Genomic DNA, 19912 nt, shown 5'->3' with positions numbered 1-19912 from the left:
CGAGGACGGATCGGGAACGGAAAGAAGAAAAAAAGAACGCATCGACGCCATTTATTTCAGCAAAAGTTTCGTGCTTGAGGAATGGCTCTCGTTATGCAGCCACCGAACACGTCAACGGTTTCAATTGTACCTTTCGTCGCTTCTAGCAGGGCTTTTCATTTCACGGCTGACTCGTTTGCCCGTGAAATTGCACTGCTAGAACTGTGTTTCCCGATTTGAATCGTGGAAAATCTGTTGTCAACGTATCGGGCTTTTCTCATATTCTTTGAACGCTTAAGACGAGCCTCTTCTCATTTCTGAAAAGTTTGCGTAAGCTATAGCAATATTTCTGATTGACTTGTCAAAGTAGATGTCTTCTTTGTTCTTGTGGAGTTTCATTCCTGAAAAGTTTCTCGAAACAAGAGTGAGTTTTAAGCAAGATGGAGGTTGAAAGTATTTCATGTTCTAACATGATGTTCGTCAAGGGTTTGTTACACTTTGAATAATAATTTCAACAAGTCTTCTTACAGTACCTTTAACCTAACTTAAGTCAGGTTAACCTAATCTAGCATCTTTCAAAAGAGAGTCAATTTCCTCCAAAAAAGATAATAAAGAATCTAAACTCTAATAACGCAGAACGTCGTCGAATAACAAAATGTCCACAAGTCACGAGTAGAATAACAATGTCCAACTGGCAGAAATGTCCAGCTGGCCTCTAGCTCGATCTCGAAGGTCCCGAAGATCTCGATTGGAGGTTGATCCATCAGAGCCGAGGACACGTCCATTTCTGTGGGCGAAACTTTCTCGATAGTTGAAGACAGAACGAAGACGAAGGATGATTGGTTGGCTTTGGGAACAACTCGGACAAGATAGACAGCTCGAAGACACTGTCCACGGATCCTTTGGCTAGCGAACTTCAAGAGAGACGAAATCGTTCGCTATCGAACCGGTTCCAGATCGCCTTTGCTTCTGAGACGAGGCTGACTATGCCGTACGCTAGGTTGCCCGCAAACAAGGAGGTGGGCTAGTCCTGGGGTTGCTCAGCATTTCTACCCCATTTCTAGTCATCTAGTTTCCCTCCGGTGTGGAATCAACCTACGAAAGCAGATGCTGCGCATTCCTGCTTGAGAAATGGATCTGTTGATTTGGGCTGGGTTCGTTCGATGAGTCGTGTAATTTTGGGGTGCGAGGTGGAAATCATTTGTGGAGAAAAAGGCACTCATGTTATTGGAACAATTTTTGTAAATCATCTAGACACTTTCTATATATTGATTTCTGGGTTCTTTTCAATTTGACTGACTAGGGGAGGATTTCGAGTTGGTTCTTTAGGAGTTTTAATCAAGTTTTGTGTGATGATAGTTCACAGAAATTTACGGTTCTAAAATAATGATACATCTTCAAGTTTATTCATTTTCAAGTTTATTCTTCTTCAAGGTTATTCATTTTCAAGTTTATTCTTCTACAAGTTTATTCATCTTCAAGTTTATTCTTCCTCAAGTTTATTCATCTTCAAGTTCACTCATCTTCAAGTTCATTCACCCTCAAGTTAATCCACTTTCAGGTTTCATAGATTTTACCTACCCCTAAAGCGTAGCAACACTATTTTATATGAAGGTACTTATTTGTTACAAGATCTACCTGATGGTTTACCAAAAATAATCCAAATAATGTACCTATTCCATCTTAAAGTGTTCGTCAAATCTTCTTGCTTGTTTATAAAAGCTCAACAACACTCGTAGCTTCAGTGCATCATGTGTAGATTCAATGTGTCATGTGTGAAATGGCTGCGTCACATATAACTTAAGTGCATCATGTGTAGTTTGAGTGCGTCACGTGTAGTCTGAGTGCGTCATCATATGCAGTTTGAGTGCGTCATCTGTAACTTGAGTGTGTCACATGAAGGTTTAAGTGCGTCATATATGGGCTAGATGCATCATGTGTAACTTGAGTGCGTCATCTGTAACTTGAGTGTGTCACATGAAGGTTTGAGTGCGTCATATATGGGCTAGATGCATCATGTGTAACTTGAGTGCGTCATCTGTAACTTGAGTGTCTCACATGAAGGTTTGAGTGCGTCACATATGGGCTAGATGCATCATGTGTAACTTGAGTGCGTCATCTGTGACTTGAGTGTCTCACATGAAGGTTTGAGTGCGTCACATATGGGCTAGATGCATCATGTGTAACTTGAGTGCGTCATCTGTAACTTGAGTGTCTCACATGAAGGTTTGAGTGCGTCACATATGGGCTAGATGCATCATGTGTAACTTGAGTGTGTCACATGAAGATTTGAGTGCGTCACATATGGGCTAGATGCGTCATGTGTAACTTGAGTGCGTCATATGTAGTTTAAGTGCGTCATCTGTAACTTAAATGCGTCACATATGAGTTGAGTGCGTCATGTGTAACTTAAATGTATCATCTGCAACTTGAGTGCGCCACATATCGGTTGAGTGAGTCATGTGTAAACTTGAGTGCATCACATATGGGTTGAGTCCATTATATGAAGGTTGAGTGCGTTACATGAAGTATTAAGTATCAAGTTCCAAGTATTAGATTTCAGGTATTAAGTATCAAGTTCCAAGTGTTAAGTTTCAGTTATCAGGTATCAAGTATCAGGTTTCACATATCAAGTATCAAGTTTCAGGTATTAAGTATCAAGTTCCAAGTGTCAGGTTTCATTTATCAGGTTCCAAGTACGAGGTTTCAAGTTTCAAGTATCAAATATCAAATATCAAGTCTGGTCGTTCGAAATGAAATTTATTATATACAGTAGCTTGAGTGCAAGTAGTATACCTACTCCACTTCGTATACAAGTGTCTACCTATTCACATCTGCTTATTGTCTTCTCAAAAATAAGTCAAATAGAATATCTCCTCAACCTCGCATTAAAATGTCCATTTTTTCAAAATACCTCCTCACTCTCCAACCAAAAAAAAGTCAAACTGCACCTCTCCCTGAAACTGTCAATAAAATCTGCAAGTTCATCTCAAAATAAGTAAAACACTACCTCAACCCTACTCGATAATCTCCGTCCCCAAAACCAACCCCAAGTCGAACGCTGATCGAATCGCAAGGAAACTCAACCGTTCCAAACAGACCCGGAGACACGGAATCGAGGAAAACCAAAGGAAACGAAACCGTGATCGTGGTCGTAGTGGGATTTGGTGAGTTCCCAGTACGCGCGAGAAGCTCGGCATTAAGCTGGATAACAATAAACGCAAAAGTTCGCCGGAGAAACGGCAGAAGTGTTTCCGCTACACTTGCTGTTATGGAATAATCCACGGACCTGTTCGCTAAAGCTCAACGTTCTAACGTGAAAATGGCCCGGAACGTTGAGCAACTGTTTGAAATTATTCATGGCCAGCGGTTAGGCCACTGTGTCTTTGTAATTTCATTTTCTTCCTACACCGGGATACCGTGCATAGCTCCCTGGAATTAAAGCGATGGTCCAGTTAGATTTCGATGAGAATATCAGGATGAAATTTTGCGGCGATCAACCGCGAGATAACGGTGGATTATTTAGCTTCTTGCTTCGTCTTCTATTATTTAGAATATCTTATGGAACCTAGGATTAGGATTGTCAATATTTTCGTAGAATTTAGAACTTGAAAAATTAAGGGAGGGTTGAAAATTTTGTAGAATTAATTTTAGAACTTGAGAACTTCTCAATTAAATTGTAACAGTAATTGTAGAAACGTGGTAAAATTAAATTCGAAGTGACAAGAAATCTCTGTCTTTGTACAGAGTCCTTATAAACGTCGAGATAAAAGTTTGATGCGCAGTGAATGCAGAAACGGAACGATAAAAATGCGAGGTAAATGGGATCAACGTAAGCAGAATGATGTGTTTACGGATTTATGCAACGTGAAAGAGTACTATTAATGTTTCACCATTATTTTCGTGTTTTCTTTCGGTCGAGAGAAGCTTGAGACCACTTTTTCCGCCACTTTTCAGCTTGTTTTAAAACGCGTTATTTATCGACCGTACGAGAACGGTGTGTTGGGAATAAAGAGCGTAAAAAATGCGGACATTATGGTTTTCATAGGGTTAACTTTGACAACGATAAACATCGGAGTTTAAGGAAGGAAACGCGCTATTCAATTTTGTGCTTCGTAAGAAACGTGTAACGATATTTACATTGCGGAACAAATAAAATTCTTCAATTATCGTAGTTACCGCAATTAAGTATTTGCCAGGCTGAAAGTTTCACGGACGCTCTGTCAACTTAAATTAAATTTTTCCGTCGTTCATGGATAAGAGAAAAACGAGTACAAAGTATCGCGACAACTATGAATACAGATTACCTTATTTCGCCCCGTTAAACTCGAAGAAGGATTTATAGTTTTATCTGGTAAACTCGTTACCTGAGGACAATCTTTCAATGTCTTGAAAAATGAAAAATATTCACTTATGTATCCCTTGCACTCTTTTAAGACTCGTGACGCACTAGTGCGTCAGCTGTAACTTTACTTGGAACTTTAATAAGCTTCAATTTGGAGTTCAAGACCTATTACTTGCATAGTCAACTATTGAATAATATTAAATTGATGTATCATTTCAACTTTCTTTGTCTGATTTAATATTTAAGACTGAGTGACGCACCTGGTGAGTCAAGCTGCAAGAGGTTAATTTGTACGATAATAATTTTGTAGAATTCGAGCAATTATAAATATGATTTTATGCAATTTGCATGACTATAAATATGATTTTATAAATTCTTGACTCAGGTATGAAGATTCAAGTATCAAGTTTCGAATAACAAGTCTGGACGTTAAGAAAAGTATCAAATTTCAAGTATCAGATTTCAGGTATCAAGTATCAAGTTCCAAATATCAGGTTTCAGGTATTAAGTATCAAGTTCCAAGTATCAGGTTTCAGGTATCAAATTTCAAGTTTCAAGCATCGAGTTTCAAGTATAAAGTATCAAGTTTCAAGTATCAAATGACAAGTCTGCTCGTTCGAAGTGAAATTCATTTAGATACAGTCCACTTATGCTCGTTGGGAATCTAATGATTCGCGTCGTTTAATCGTCACTTAATATTGCTGACGCTGCGACGCGCGTACACTTAGTTCTTAACCCCTTGCCTTATGATTTATCAGATGCGTCAGTCGCAACTAACTGATCGCAGCTACAATATTAAAACAGAGAAGAAAAGTTGAAGTGTTATGTCAATTTTGTATTCGGCAATCCTTGACCGTGCAAATTATAATTGGACTTAAACTCCAAATTGAAACGTATTCAAAATTCGAGTAAGATTTGTCACGTTTGAAGGGTGCATGTGTGAGTTGAGTGCGTCATGTGTAGCTTTACTCTGTCATATGTAGTTTAAATGCTTGAGAGCGTCATGTATAGTGTGAGGTGCGTCGTGTATACCTCGAGTGCGTCATGGGTAGCTTGAGTACATCACTTGTGACTTCAGTGCGTCACGTCTAGTTTGAGTGCGTCATCTGTAATATGTGTGTCACATATGGGTTGAGTGCGTCATGTGTGGTTCGAGTGCATTATCTCTAAATTGAGTGCGTCACATATGGGTTGAGTGTGTCATTGTGAAGCTTCAGTGCGCCACCTATAACTTGAGTGCGTCATCTGTAGCTGGAGTGCGTCTTGCATAAAATTGCAAGTAGCAAAGTATCCAAAGATACTTTATACTACTCCCCCTATCTACAAAATTGCAGGTAGCAAAGTACATTGTACTAGTCCCAACAGTAAAATTGCAAGTAACAAAGTTGAAACTTCGTACGCATATTGCGCCCAGCTCACCAGTAGAATAAAATAGAAACTAGATTAAACACATTGCTCTCACCCGAGAGCACATCGAGCGTTAACCAAATTAACACTCGCAGGCGAACAAACAGAGCACGGTAACATCCCTGTTACATTCAGCGAGCGTTCTCGATTTTCCCGGTAGCTAAACGTCGAGCTTCCTGCAGATCCAAGACAGAGAAAGGATGCGAAAAAGGCGCGGCTGAATTTATGCTTCATTCGTAGAGGTTATGTACACGCGAGGAGGGAACGAGCGAAGCGTAAATTATGGTACTCTTGAACGCGAGCCTGTACGGTTTTCAGCTCGACACGGCGTTACTCGTTACGGGGAGAGGGCCCCGTTGTTTCCAGCGGGGGTGCACCCGTGTCTTTTATTTATTGTTTCGAAGTAAGCCGCGAGACCACCCTTCCGTCTATCCCACGGTGCGAGAAATTTCATTTGAAAAAATACCCTCTTGTTTCTCCTCGTTCGTTTCTTCTCGTTCGCCGGCCGACACGAACACTCGTCCCTCGGCTTTCCTCCAAAACGAGAGAGAGAAAAAAGACCCGCGGCGGTTCTCGCGAACGACCTCTTCTTCCTTTTTTCTTCTCGTCGAGTCTCTTAAAGCCTCGTTTCACTGTCTAGCCTGTTAATAGACAAACGAACCGGCTGTGAATCGAAACGCTCGCGGAACGCGTTTGCTCGCCTTCAACTCTTCATCCGTGCTCTTCTCCTCAATTAACCATTCGACTTTTCAACCCGGGAAAACCGATCCTGTCAGCTGTTTCGTTTGGATTTTGTTGCTGCTTGCAATCCTGTGTTTCCGTTCACGTGAAAGTTATTCTGGGTTTTCTTCCTATTGATGCTTACCCGGGGAATGGCTCTATGCTTTATTTCGTGGACATTTAGGGATGTATAGTTACGGGTGATGGTGAATAAGTAATTTCATGTTCAAGGTTAATCTACAATACCGTGACGCACTTATGACGCACTCACGATGCATTCACGACGCACTCACGATGCACTCGTGACGCACTCACGATGCATTTGTGTCACTGGTGACGCACTCGTGATGCACTCGTGACGCATTCACGATACATTTGTGACACTCGTGACGCACTCACGATGCATTTGTGTCACTGGTGACGCACTCGTGATGCACTCGTGACGCACTCACGATGCATTTGTGACACTCGTGACGCACTCATGACACTTGTGACGCACTCGTGGCATTTGTGACGTACTCATGACGCACTCATAACGCATTGGCGATACTCGTGACGCACTCATGACGCATTGGCGACGCTCGCGACGCACTCACGACGCACAGGTGACACACTCACGACGCACTCGTGACAGTTATGACGCACCGATGTTAAAAAATAGCTTTGAATAACTATATTCAGTTCCATATATTTTATCTTATCAACAGAGTTGAAGCTAAATTTAAAATTCCTAGGCGACTTATTTATAAAGATGTTTCGTTAAAAGCATAATACACGATTTCGAAAAATGAGAGAAAATAACATCCGTTTCAAAATAAGGAGTAAGAAGGGTGGAAATTGTAGTATTTCGTAGAGAGTTTCCCCCAGGATCGAGATTCCTCTCGCGTCGTTCGAGCGAACAGCGAGCGGAAGGCACTAATTGACTGGCTCCGTCGCCTCCGGTTTTTGAAACGAATTAGTTGACGACGAATCCGATTCAGTCGCGTCCTTTCAGAACCCCTTTGCTGTTTACCCACCCTACGTCTCATCTTTATGACGAGAAGCTTCGTTTTTCACAACTACATCTCGTTACAATGTTCACGGACGAATGAGAACGGGGCGGAGGGTTTTTGTTAAGCCATCGAGAATTCGAGTTAATACGCCTGGCGTCGCGTCGCGTCGGGACGCGTAGAATGCATAACGCGCCATCAGATCATGCTTAATTAGCCTGTCCTCGAGCGCGCGATTTAATACGACATCCCTATCGGGGAAGGTTTCGATTGCACCGACTGTTTTCCCTCGATCCTTTCACCGGTGACTGGTAATTACCTCGGTTCTTCGTTTACCCGTCGACACGGGAAGAATTGATTCTTTAAGGGGAGGAATTGTTTTGGTGGAAATGCTTTTGTAGGGTACTTGGTGCTAAACGTTCGTCTTCAGGAAGTCTGCATATCTTACAAGTATTACAAGTATACAAGTTTACAAGTTTTCTAGGTCCCTCACATCCTAAATCTCACAAACCCTAGACTCCACAACTCCTAAAACTCTCAATCCCAAGATCTCTCATTTGTTAGATCTCTCAACCCCCCAATCTCTCAAGTTCTAGGTCCCTCACATCCTAAATCCCTTATTTCCTATATCTCTCAATCCCCAAATCTGTCAATCACCAGGTCCCTCACATCCTAGATCTCTCAATTGCTGGATCTCTCAATCTCCAGATCCCTCACATAGTAGATCCCTCAATTGCTAGATCTCTCAACCCCCAAATCTCTCAATCTCCAGGTCCCTCACATTCTAGATCTCTCAATCCCTAATTCCACAATTTCCAAAATTCTCAATTTCCAGATCTCTCGTTTGCTAGATCTCTCAATCCCTAGGTCCCTCACATCCTAGATTTCTCAATTGCTGGATCTCTCAATCTCCAGATCCCTCACATAGTAGATCCCTCAATTGCTAGATCTCTCAACCCCCAAATCTCTCAATCTCCAGGTCCCTCACATTCTAGATCTCTCAATCCCTAATTCCACAATTTCCAAAATTCTCAATTTCCAGATCTCTCGTTTGCTAGATCTCTCAATCCCTAGGTCCCTCACATCCTAGATTTCTCAATCTCCAGGTCCCTCACATAGTAGATCTCTCAACCCCCCAATCTCTCAAGTTCTAGGTCCCTCACCTCCTAGATCCCTTATTCCCTATATCTCTCAATTCCCAAACCTCTTAATCTCAGTCTCACATCCTAGATCTCTCACTCCCTGACTCCACAACTCGTAACTCTCCAAAATTCTATATCTCTCTTCCAAACTCTATCACGTCCTACACCCAGACCTACCCCCACCCCCTCCTATATCCATAGATCTCCACCACCGAAATCCTCAGCTCCACCTCAAAATCCACCTACGTATCTCCCTAAATTAAAGAACGCAGGGGTAATGGGGAAAACGTTGAGTGCAGTCATCGAGGTAGCGAGACGCGTTTTTACGCGGGAAAATGGCGAGAGGTGAAACTGAAATGAAGCGAACGAAAGGAAGGAAGGAAGCGAAAAAAGACGAAAGTCCGCGAAGTCTGAGTAGTCGGCATTCATGCGGAGGTTTTGCCGTAAGGTCGGAATTCACGTACGGCGATAAAAGAAACGCGCCGAGCTGTCGGTGGTTACCGGAGGGGTTGCTAATACCCTGAAAATCTGCTTCCCTCGTGTCATATTCGAAAGGTACGCGAACGGTATCGTGGGGTTGCCCTCTTCGAAATTCCGCGTCGACATCCGCTTGATTACGCGCGTCTCTTTTCCGCTTCATTTCCGCGCAGGGACCGGGGATCGTTGCTGAAAATTTCTCACCCCAGGACCCTTTTCTCGACATCCTTTCCGGATCGGATTCCGAATGATTTCGACCCACGATCCCTTCGCTTTTTTTTTTCATGCAAATTGGACGACCGAGATTTTTCTCCTAATACACCTTCGATTACCCTCGAGTTTAATAGGTTTAGTTTGACGAATTACTGCAACGTTTATCGGGTTTTATTTTTACCGCATAATTTGTGGCGGAGCTTTTTTAGGTTATGTTTAGTTGAAGCATATTTTACTCATGCTAAGTTACCCTTGGTAATTGATTCTGAAGTAAAGGGGTAGTTAGATCTCTGAGGTGAAAGTTCAGAAATTTTTATGTGGGGTGATTTATCAGGGGAAGTTTTTAAAGATGAAAATTTTGCAAATTTTCATTAATTTTCATTTGTAAATTAATTTTGCACATTTTCATTAATTTTTACATTTAAATTAATTTTGCACATTTTCACTAATTTTCACATTTAAATTAATTGTGCAAATTTTCATTAATTTTTGCATTTAAATTAATTTTACAAATGTTCATTCATTTTCACATTTAAATTAATTTTGCACATTTTCATTAATTTTGTAAATGTTCATTAATTTTCACATTTAAATGAATTTTGCAAATTTTCATTAATTGTGCACATTTTTATTAATTTTTACATTTAAATTAATTTTGCAAATATTCATTAATTTTTACATTTAAATTAATTTTACAAATGTTCATTAATTTTCACATTTAAATTAATTTTACAAATTTTCATTAATTTCGTAACTTTTAATTAATCTTGCACATTTTAATTAATTTTGCAAATTTCAATATTTAGTCAGGTAAATTTAGAAGTTGGAAGAAATGTTTGGGAAAATTATGGAAGTTAGAAATAAATAAGGGGGTGGAAAATTTGAAGTACCTTTTGTTCGATGACAGAGACGTGATTGTTTTCTACTGAGACAATATTCTACTCAGATTCGAATTAAGGATTCTCTCGATTATTACAATTTCATTTTGTCCCCCCTCGATATTGGCTGATAATTGAAGATTAAGCTTCGCGACAAACTTTCAACGAATAAAACTAGATCGATCGGTTCCTCGAAATTACATTTCCCAACGAATGTAAATACGATGGGTCTGCGCTTCGCTCTTTCCTCTCGGGAAAATCGATCAGTCCATTTAGATGGAAACGTATAAAACTGCTTTCTTTGATTACGTCTCGATATAATTTCCCTTGTCTCGGTAACGAACCGTGAATATTTCACACTTGATCTTCCACATCTTTTATCACGTTACCTTTAGATATTTGAGAAATCAATGAACACAAAAATTTAGAGACATAAAATATAAAAATTTAAAGACAGTTGCTATAGTGTTGATAAAAATATACTAGCTCGAATATGTATTCATAAGCTGATGAACATATGAATATGTTGTAATAGACATCACATGTCTATTAAAATATTTTTCAATAATTTCTGATGGAGATACGTGTAAGAGACATAATTTGTTGCTTAAATCAGGAGTTCTAAATTATTGATTAACGTATCCATTCAAGTTTATTAAAATATTTTTATAAAATATAAAATATCCATTACAAGATGAACTATAAATTATAATAAACTATTTACAGACGTATGTCTACTACAATATTTATTATCAATTGGCAACAAAAATGACGTATGTCAAAAGAATATATCACATACAGAGGGTCTCAAAAAAAAATGTTTTAAACTAAAAATATTAGTACCAAACGAAAAGAAGTAATATGGAATTAATTAAAAGTTCATTTAGAAAACTGATATGTGAAGGTACCATGAGTGGAAAGAGCATATCTGCGATATAGTTGGATCGTGCATAAAGTGCAGTTCTGAACGATTGCGCATAGCTTCATTAACTTTCCTCCATACATCGAGTGCAATTACCCGTTTACCGTTGAACGAGAAATTGGAGGTGAAAAAGTAAACTCGTGGGCGAATAAAAATGCTGTTAGAAGTGGTCTGGTTATCAATAAAGAACGATCATTTCCCACGAAAGCTCCTCGTTAAAAGCTATGGGGCAGAAAAATTGGGACGGTCCTAGGAAGAACACTGAGAGGGGTGGATCGGTGGAAATTGGTGGTGTGCACCCTGTTTCCTACAGCGTACAGGGAATCCCTCATAAATACGGGGTTGTATGGTTCGTAACTGGCCACCGTGGCACAGAAAAAAAGACGGAAAAGAGGGAATAAAAGGTCGGACAAGAGTGGCAGGATAGGAACGTGGTGTATCTCGAAAAGAACGGCTCTGTATAGAAGCGTAGGGGTTGTTTTACGGCAAACTCGCTGCGGATCGTTCTCTTTCAAGATCAACCGTTCTTCCGACGGAAAAGTGGACTCTTCGGATTTAATTGTAACGAAAGACTCAATGCCGGCCAAAAGTTTTAGGTGTTTACTTTTATCGAATCAATGCTCTTTCTATTTGGGGGTTACTTTTTAACCACTCCTTTATGAATGTAAAACCTCTTTGCTCTTTTTAAGCGAACAAGCTCTTTGCGAGGGGTAACCAACCCTTAGAAGTATATCAAGAATTCTGAAAATTAAAATTCTTACAAAATATTAATTTATGTCTGATGCAAAGTTCATTGATATTTTTTATGAATATTTCTTATGATATTTTATTAGGATATTTTTTACAATATTTTTATGGTCATTTCTTTTCAAACAAACTTGTAACAAATTCTTTGCGAGGAGTAATATTTCAGGGGGTAGTTTAATTTTCTAAATTGTTAATATACTTCTAGGGGTTGGTCTCTACCAAAAAACCAACCCCTAAAAGTATATTAATAATTTTGAAAATTATAATTCTTACAAAATATTAATTTATGACTGATGCAAAGTTCACTGATATTTTTTATGAATATTTCTCATGATATTTTTATTATGATATTTTATTAGGATATTTTTTATGATATTTTCATAGTCATTTCTTTTGAAACAAACTTGTAACGAATTCTTCGCGAGGAGTAACACTTCAGGGGTAGTTTAATTTTCAAAATTGTTAATATACTTCTAGGGGTTGGTCTCTACCAAAAAACCAACCCCTAAAAGTATATTAATAATTTTTAAAATTATAATTCCTACAAAATATTAATTTATTTCTGATGTACCAAAGTTAATTGAAACTGTTAATCATTTTCCGAAGATAAATTAATAGGGTAATATAAAGTTCAAGATAAATCATCCCTCAAGATAAATTAACAAAAAGAAAAAATTCTAAAAAATTCTACTATGTCTCTTGTACATCTACTACGTCTCTTAAATTTTTTCAACGTAAAGAGTAATTTTAGAAAAATTCTCCAAGCGACTAACAAAATTACCCGAAATTTGTTACCTTCGTTAATCCTCTCCCAGGAGAAGTAATTTCCCGAAAACTGTGTTTTTCGTATCAGGAGAGCTAGCGTGAAATTGACGAACAAAGCTGAGGAAATCGTAATTTTTTTTCGAGCACATTGTTCCGAATCATCCCCTATCTTGTTTCACCCTTCCCGTTGAAAGTTTCCGTGCAAGGACTTTTCCGGCAGATCGAAAGATAAAAAGAGGAGAAAAAAAAAAATACGAGACTGATCCGGTCCAGCCATTACGTTTTCCTCGAAGAAAATCGCTCGTCCTTTCTATTCACCCCTGTTGAGACAAAAGCATGGCATTAGACGAACACCTCCGCCGAATACCAATGCGTTAAGCTACCGAAAAGCTCCGGTATTAAGTCGCACCCTCTACTTTAATCTTTTCTGCGCTCGTGGAGTCGGTTTCGAAGTTGTTTAAGTAACCGACGACTTACGGTTCGAGAACGCTCTTAATGCGATCGAGCGAACTTTTGCAATCGGATATGTTACATGAGAACTTATTTAGAGAAAAAAATCACAAAAATCTGTGTAGACAAATATTAAAAAAATTGCAAGAAAAATACTTGAGATTTTGCAATTTTTATATGTAAAACAAATTAGTGGCTTTTATAGAAAATTTTAATTGCTTCACATTCAATTAGAAAAATATTGCATTCGTTAAATAGAACATCCTCAAACTACGAAAATATTAAAAATAAAAATAGAAAAAATACAAAAATTTCTGAACAGAAATATTTCAAAGTACACAAAAATGATCAAGTTATTGAAAAATAATTATTGATAATTTCCTAAATATTGAAATGAATAATTGCATTCCAAATGTACAAGAAACGTTCTAATTAAGAGACAATGAAGTACAAAGAAAAATAAGTAGAATGAAATAATGTATCGCAGGGAAGAGTAAAAAGTGAACAAACGCACGATTGTTGAACAATTCCCGGTGGAAATTAAACCGATCTGTTTTCCCTGGGACTCGATCGAAATTTCCATACGATTAAGAGCTCGTATATTATCCCGTTTTAATTAAAGAAAAAGTGGTGGAGGCGAAGCGTTGAATTATCGGCGAAGTAGCGCGGCAAGGAAAACAGAAAAATATAGAAAATACGTACACCTGGTGTTCGGTCTGGCTATATTTCGAGCGTGTTTCATTATTTTCCAGGTGCTGCAGCAGCATCCCGGGTCTACGTGGACGAGTTGTCTAAATTAGCGCGGCAGGCGCAACTGGGAACATGGGGTGGTTCCAAGGATATCGGTAAGCTTTCTAATTTTCTTATTATACTTCCTTACAAATATTGTAATATGAAGACTCGAGCTAGCTTATTAAAATTTTGGGAACATTATTTTATTTTGATTCGTGACATTTAGGGTCTTTTGGGTAATCAAGCTTTTTGGGGTGGGATGAGAATTTCGGATACTTAGGATGTGAGGAAGATAGGGATGTGCACATGTGGGGATTTGAATATTTGAAAATTTTTGGATTTTGAATTTTGAGGATTTGGGATTTGAAGATTTGGAGACTTAGGAGTATGAGAAATTAGTGATTTGAGGTGTGGAGAATTTGGGGATTTAGGGATATGATAGATTCCTACATATGTGATACCTATGTGTGTGATACCTATATATGTGATACCTATGTGCCTAATAACCACATATGGAATACCTATGTGCCTAATACTCACATATTTGATACCTATGCACCTAATACCCACATATGTGGTACCTACATATGTGCCTAATACCCACATATGAAAAACCTATCCGCCTAATAATCACATATGGAATTCCTATGTGTTTAATAACCACATATGGAATACCTATGTGTCTAATAACCACATATGGAATACCTATGTTTCCTAATACCCACATATGTGATACCTACATATGTGCCTAATACCCACATATGGAAAACCTATCCGCCTAATAACCACGTATGCAATACCTATGTGTTTAATAACCACATATGGAATACCTATGTGTATAATAACCACATATGGAATACCTATGTTTCCTAATACCCACATATGTGATACCTATGTTCCTAATACCCACATAAGGAATACCTGTGTGTCTAATAACCACATATGGAATACCTATGTTTCCTAATACCCACATATGTGATACCTATGCGCCTAATACCCACATATGTGATACCTATGCGCCTAAAATATCCACGTATGAAATACCTACGCGCCTAATACCCACATATGGAATATCTATGCCCCTAATATCCACATATGTGATACCTATGCACCTAATACCCACATATGTGATACCTATGTACCCAATACCTACATATGCAATATCTACGCGTGTAATACCTATATATGTGATACCTATACGCCCAATACCCACATATGTGTCCCCTAAGCCCCTAATACCACGAATACCGCCATAAAACGAAGGAATCCGCTTATCAACCATTTTAACTCCATCACCATTAGCTTATTACGCAATTTTCCCCCGATGCATAGAAAGTGAATGAGAAATTCACCGGGTAACCCGAAGACGCCACAAAGCAGTTGGTAGAAGTAATACGAAGTGAGCAGCAAATAAATCGAACTGGATCTCCCATTCCACTCGAAAAACAAATAGAAGTTCGGTCGCACTTGGGCAGCTTCCTAAGAGCGCCGGTCGTGTTCCTTTCTTATTTCGAGACTCTCTAGCTCGGCCACGAAGGTTATCGACCCGGACTTAATACGTACACTTATCACGCTGCAATGATCCTGTTAGCAACTTTTCTATCCTTCTCCGCTACGTTCCGAGACCCCACGGAAGACAGAGAAAGACTGCTAAACGGGTGAACCTTTATTGGCTTTGGAAGCCACGAAAGTGCTCGTCCAACGTTCGCGCCGTCCGACCAAACTTTGTCGAAAGCGAACCCTGGAGAAAAAACGAAATTCCCCGCAAGTCGTACGCTTCGCGACCCTCGTTTCAAATTAACCGACCGGAGTGTTAATTTATTTTGAGAGCATGTGCACATTTTCTGCGGATAAACTCATTCTATTAATTATAGGGCACCTTTCAAAGCGAGTACATTTTTTCAGCTTTGAATAATGTTGAGGACTGGTGATAAAAAATGTGGTTGATAAAAAGCTGTCTGGTACAGAGTTTGATGGACTGTTTAAAGGTTAGGTTACGTTAGGTATGAATTATGTTATGAAACTGTATAGTTAGAGTGGTCAGAAGCTGTCTAGAGCTGGATCTGGTGGAGCATTTAAAGTTTAAGTTAGGTTAGGCGCGAGTAATTTTATAAAACTATTTTTAATGTGGTGAAAAGCTGTCTGATCCAAGGTTTGATGGAACATTTAGGGATTAGGTTAGGTTAGGTACGAGTGTTATAAAACTACTGTTGATGTGGTGGAAAGCTACCTGGTCCTAGGTTTGATGGACCATTTAAGGATTAGGCTAGGTTAGGTACAAGTAATGTTATAAAACTACTACTGATGTGGTGTTATACTGCCTGGCCCTGGGTTTGATCTACCATTCAAGAGTTAGGTTAAGTTAGATCATGTTGAAGGTTCAGAATTATTTTTTGAAATATCGTAGAGAGCATATGGGAGGTCTGAGTGTACTCACTGAGATGACTATTGTTTGTAATTAAAAATTTGAAGAAGTTGCACACAAAATATTATTAGCACTGTATGTCTACTTTAATAGATTTTCCTATTTGTTTTTAAAAATACACTTTTGCTAATTTTTTAAGTTGAACCTCCAAGTCAACTTGAATTCAACAAATTAAAGATAGTACGTACAACAATAAAACTTTGAATATTAACCAAACACATCTGACAAGTGGTATTTTCAAAGAAAATAGAAAACGAATTCTCGAACATGCCAACATTGCATCCGTTGCTGAAATAGTGGCCGAAGTTAACTGCAATCGGTGGTTAGCTAGAATATCCGAGGCTTGGATATAACCCCTGTTAACTGCATACGAGACACCCCCGGGCACATTCCAATTTAAACTCTGCACCACGTGTGCAACCTCGAAATAGGGTTACCACATTATTTGTCGTTCTAACTGGTTATGGCTAACAATAATGCGGATAAATTATACCTTTGCGAGGACTTTCGTTCTCTTACTTTGTAATTCCCTTACTTTTTGCTGTTAATAATTAATTGTAGTTAGCTTTGGAGGGAGGTATTTTGAAATTTGGAGCTTGAAATTTGGGGTTGGGAAGTTGGGTGGGGGATTTGGTGATTTGGGATTAAATGGATGGTCACTTGGAATGTCGTCGAGGATAGTTACTTGGGACATCAAGGATGATCATTTGGAACATCATGAAGGATGATCACTTGGAACATTATGAAGGATGATCACTTGGAACATCATGAAAGATTGTCATTTGGAATATCAAGAATGATGAACACCTGAAATATCATGAATTTGAATAGTTAAGCTCGAAATGTATCACTGTGGATGATCACTTGGAACATAATCATTGATGATCACTTGGAGTATCAAGAAGGATGATCACTTGCGACATCACCAACGATGATCACTTAGAACATCACCAATGATAATCACTTGGAGCATCACGAACCTAAAACCCAAAAATTCAAAATCAACAAAACTATTCCACAAAAGTCTCCAACTTTCCCTCACCATCAAATTCCTCTCCAATAAAAACTCCGGTATTAAAGAATTATTCCAGCAGGAAAATGACGAGTGTCCCATAAAAATGGAGAAAGCGGAGCGTTTAGTCAACATTGTCCGATCGTAAAGTTCGCCAGGCGTGTCTTTAACGAGTGCAAATTGGCGAACACTGGAAAACTGCCAAACAGCCAAAATGGAGGATAATAAGATATTCCGGTCCGCTAGCCATCGATTGTTGTAAGAAGCTCCGAGTGTCCTACGAGTGCAACACTTTCCTGATGAGAGTCAATTTTCCAGGAGTTTACCTCAACCTATCTCTTCCCGCAAACCCACTTACCCACGCTGAAATTGGACGTTCGGTTACTTTGAATAACCTATCAGGGGAAATTACATGCAGAATTCGGACGTTCAGAGAACGAATTATGAAAAATATCACAAAGCATACTTTACAAAGGTGCGTCACCAAAGTGCGTCACAAAGGAGTGTCACAAAGATACTTTACAAAGGAGCGTCACAAAGATGCGTCACAAAGCATACTTTAAAAAGGTGCGTCGCCAAGGTGCGTCACCAAGGTGCATTACATGGGTGCGTCACAAAGAGACACCACAAAGACACTTTACAAAGGAGCGTCACAAAGATGAGTCACAAAGCATACTTTACAAAGGTGCGTCACTAAGGCGCGTCACAAAGATACCTTATGAGGGTGCGTCACCAAGGTGCGTCACAAAGATGGGTTACAAAGGTGCGTCACAATGATACTTCATAAAGGTGCGTCACAAAGATACTTTATAAATGTGCGTCACAAAGGTGCGTCACAAAGATACTTTATGAGGGTGCGTCATCAAGGTGCGTCACAAAGGTGTGTCACAAAGATACTTTATACAGGTGCGTCACAAAAATACTTAATAAAGGTGCGTCACAAAGATACTTTATAGAGGTGCGTCACAAAGGTGCGTCACAAAGATACTTTATAAAGGTGCGTCACAAAGGTGCGTCATAAAGATAATTTATACAGGTGCGTCACAAAAATACATAATAAAGGTGCGTCACAAAGATACTTTATAAAGATGCGTCACAAAGGTGCGTCATAAAGATACTTTATACAGGTGCGTCACAAAGATACTTTATAAAGGTGCGTCATAAAGAAGTGTCACAAAGATACTTCAGAAAGGTGCGTCTTCATAAAGTTGATCATCTGGAAGCTAATCTCGAAGGATGACAAAAATGTAAATGTAACATATCGGTTACACGACAAAACGTTTCTCTTCCCCTCTATAATTAAAAGTTAAATTTAGTTTGATCAACGAGAGCCACGCGTATAAATTGAACGAGTTTGTCTCTGGCGTGTGTCGTTTCGCAGTTGACAAAAGTCCGTCGATTTAAACTTGAGTCGACGGATTCCTGGGTGAACAAGTTTGAAAGGTTCGTAGCAACGGCAAAGGAAATCTCAGCTCTATTCAGGGAACGTCTCCGCTGTCGAATCGAGCTGAAACGATCTTCCCGAGAATGCGATAGCTGAACAACTTCTCGCGTACGAGGCTAATCGATGCGCCAGGAATCTCCTGATAATTACCGGCGGACAAAGCAGTTTGCGCAAACTTCGGTCGTTTACTTGTTTCATTTCTTCTGTTATGTCACTTTGTAAGGGGTTTTGAAAGTGGGAGGAGAAGGTTTCGTGGGTGGGATTGATCGCGGTTTACTTCGGATAAGATTATAATTGCAGTCATGAAATGGAACTCTAATCCCTGGCATGTACTACTGAAATAGCAGAAATGATTGAAATTGTGATACAATTTTTCAATTTTTCAATTTTGCAATTCTTCAATTTTTCAATTTTTCCATTTTTCAATTTTTCCATCTTTCAATTTTTCAATCTTTCAATTTTGCTATTCTTCAATTTTTCGATTTTTAATTTTTCAATTTTTCAATTTTTCAATCTTTCAATTTTTCAATCTTTCAATTTTTCAATCTTTCAATTTTGCTATTCTTCAATTTCTCAAAATTTCAATTCTTTAATTCTCTAATTCTCTAATTCTCTAATTCTCTAATTCTCTAATTCTCTAATTCTCTAATTCTCTAATTCTTTAATTCTCTAATTCTTCAATTCTTCAATTCTTCAATTCTTCAATTCTTCAATTCTTCAATTCTTCCATTTTTCAATTCTTCAAATCTTCAATTCTACAATTCTACAATTCTTCAATTTTTCAATTTTTTAATTCTTCAATTAATCAATTCTTCAATTTTCCAATTCCCAAATAAAATACCAAATAATCCATCTTAAAAATGTGCAAATTAATGTACAACCACCTATCCACTAACTAACTAAATTCGAAACCTACAAACCAATTTCCCAAACATCCTTCTCAACTTTCAATCGTCCAATTAACCAACTCTCAAAACGAGAATACCAATTTAACAATTTCGAAAGTCAGCAGCGTAGGAATATCGAACTTCCTTGCAGTCCCAGTTGTCCATTAATGGGGCTGAACAACCGAACAAAGGAAGCATCGAACTACCCTTTGTTTGTACGAGTTCACGTGAGAGCAACAATGTGTTTCGAATAACACTTACATCGATTCCCATTTCGGCCCTCCAATTATCGTGGAGAAACTTTCTCCAATTGCCTCGATGTCGCTTTTTCCATTCTCCGCTACTCTGTCTTTGTTTTCCATCCCTTTGTTTCTCGCT

General features: G+C 38.7%; 1 protein-coding gene across 3 annotated transcripts in view; it reads left to right on the top strand.

Annotated features, from left to right (window-relative positions):
- Nucleotides 1-19912, top strand: part of IRSp53 (Insulin receptor substrate 53 kDa) — a 214265-nt gene that overhangs the window by 112122 nt on the left and 82231 nt on the right. For 2 of the 3 annotated variants that reach the window (XM_012292233.2, XM_003706238.3), the window contains exon 4: nucleotides 13787-13879. The exons of the other annotated variant lie outside the window; for it this stretch is intronic. In XM_012292233.2, coding sequence (XP_012147623.1) covers nucleotides 13787-13879 — 93 coding nt within the window. The remainder of the gene's footprint in view (nucleotides 1-13786; nucleotides 13880-19912) is intronic. 3 annotated transcript variants of the gene reach the window in all.

Source organism: Megachile rotundata, chromosome 8 (assembly GCF_050947335.1).
Source record: "Megachile rotundata isolate GNS110a chromosome 8, iyMegRotu1, whole genome shotgun sequence".
NCBI classification, from domain to species: Eukaryota; Metazoa; Arthropoda; class Insecta; order Hymenoptera; family Megachilidae; genus Megachile; species Megachile rotundata.
The sequence above is the reverse complement of the archived record's forward strand: the minus strand, read 5'-3'. Positions and strand labels throughout refer to the sequence as shown.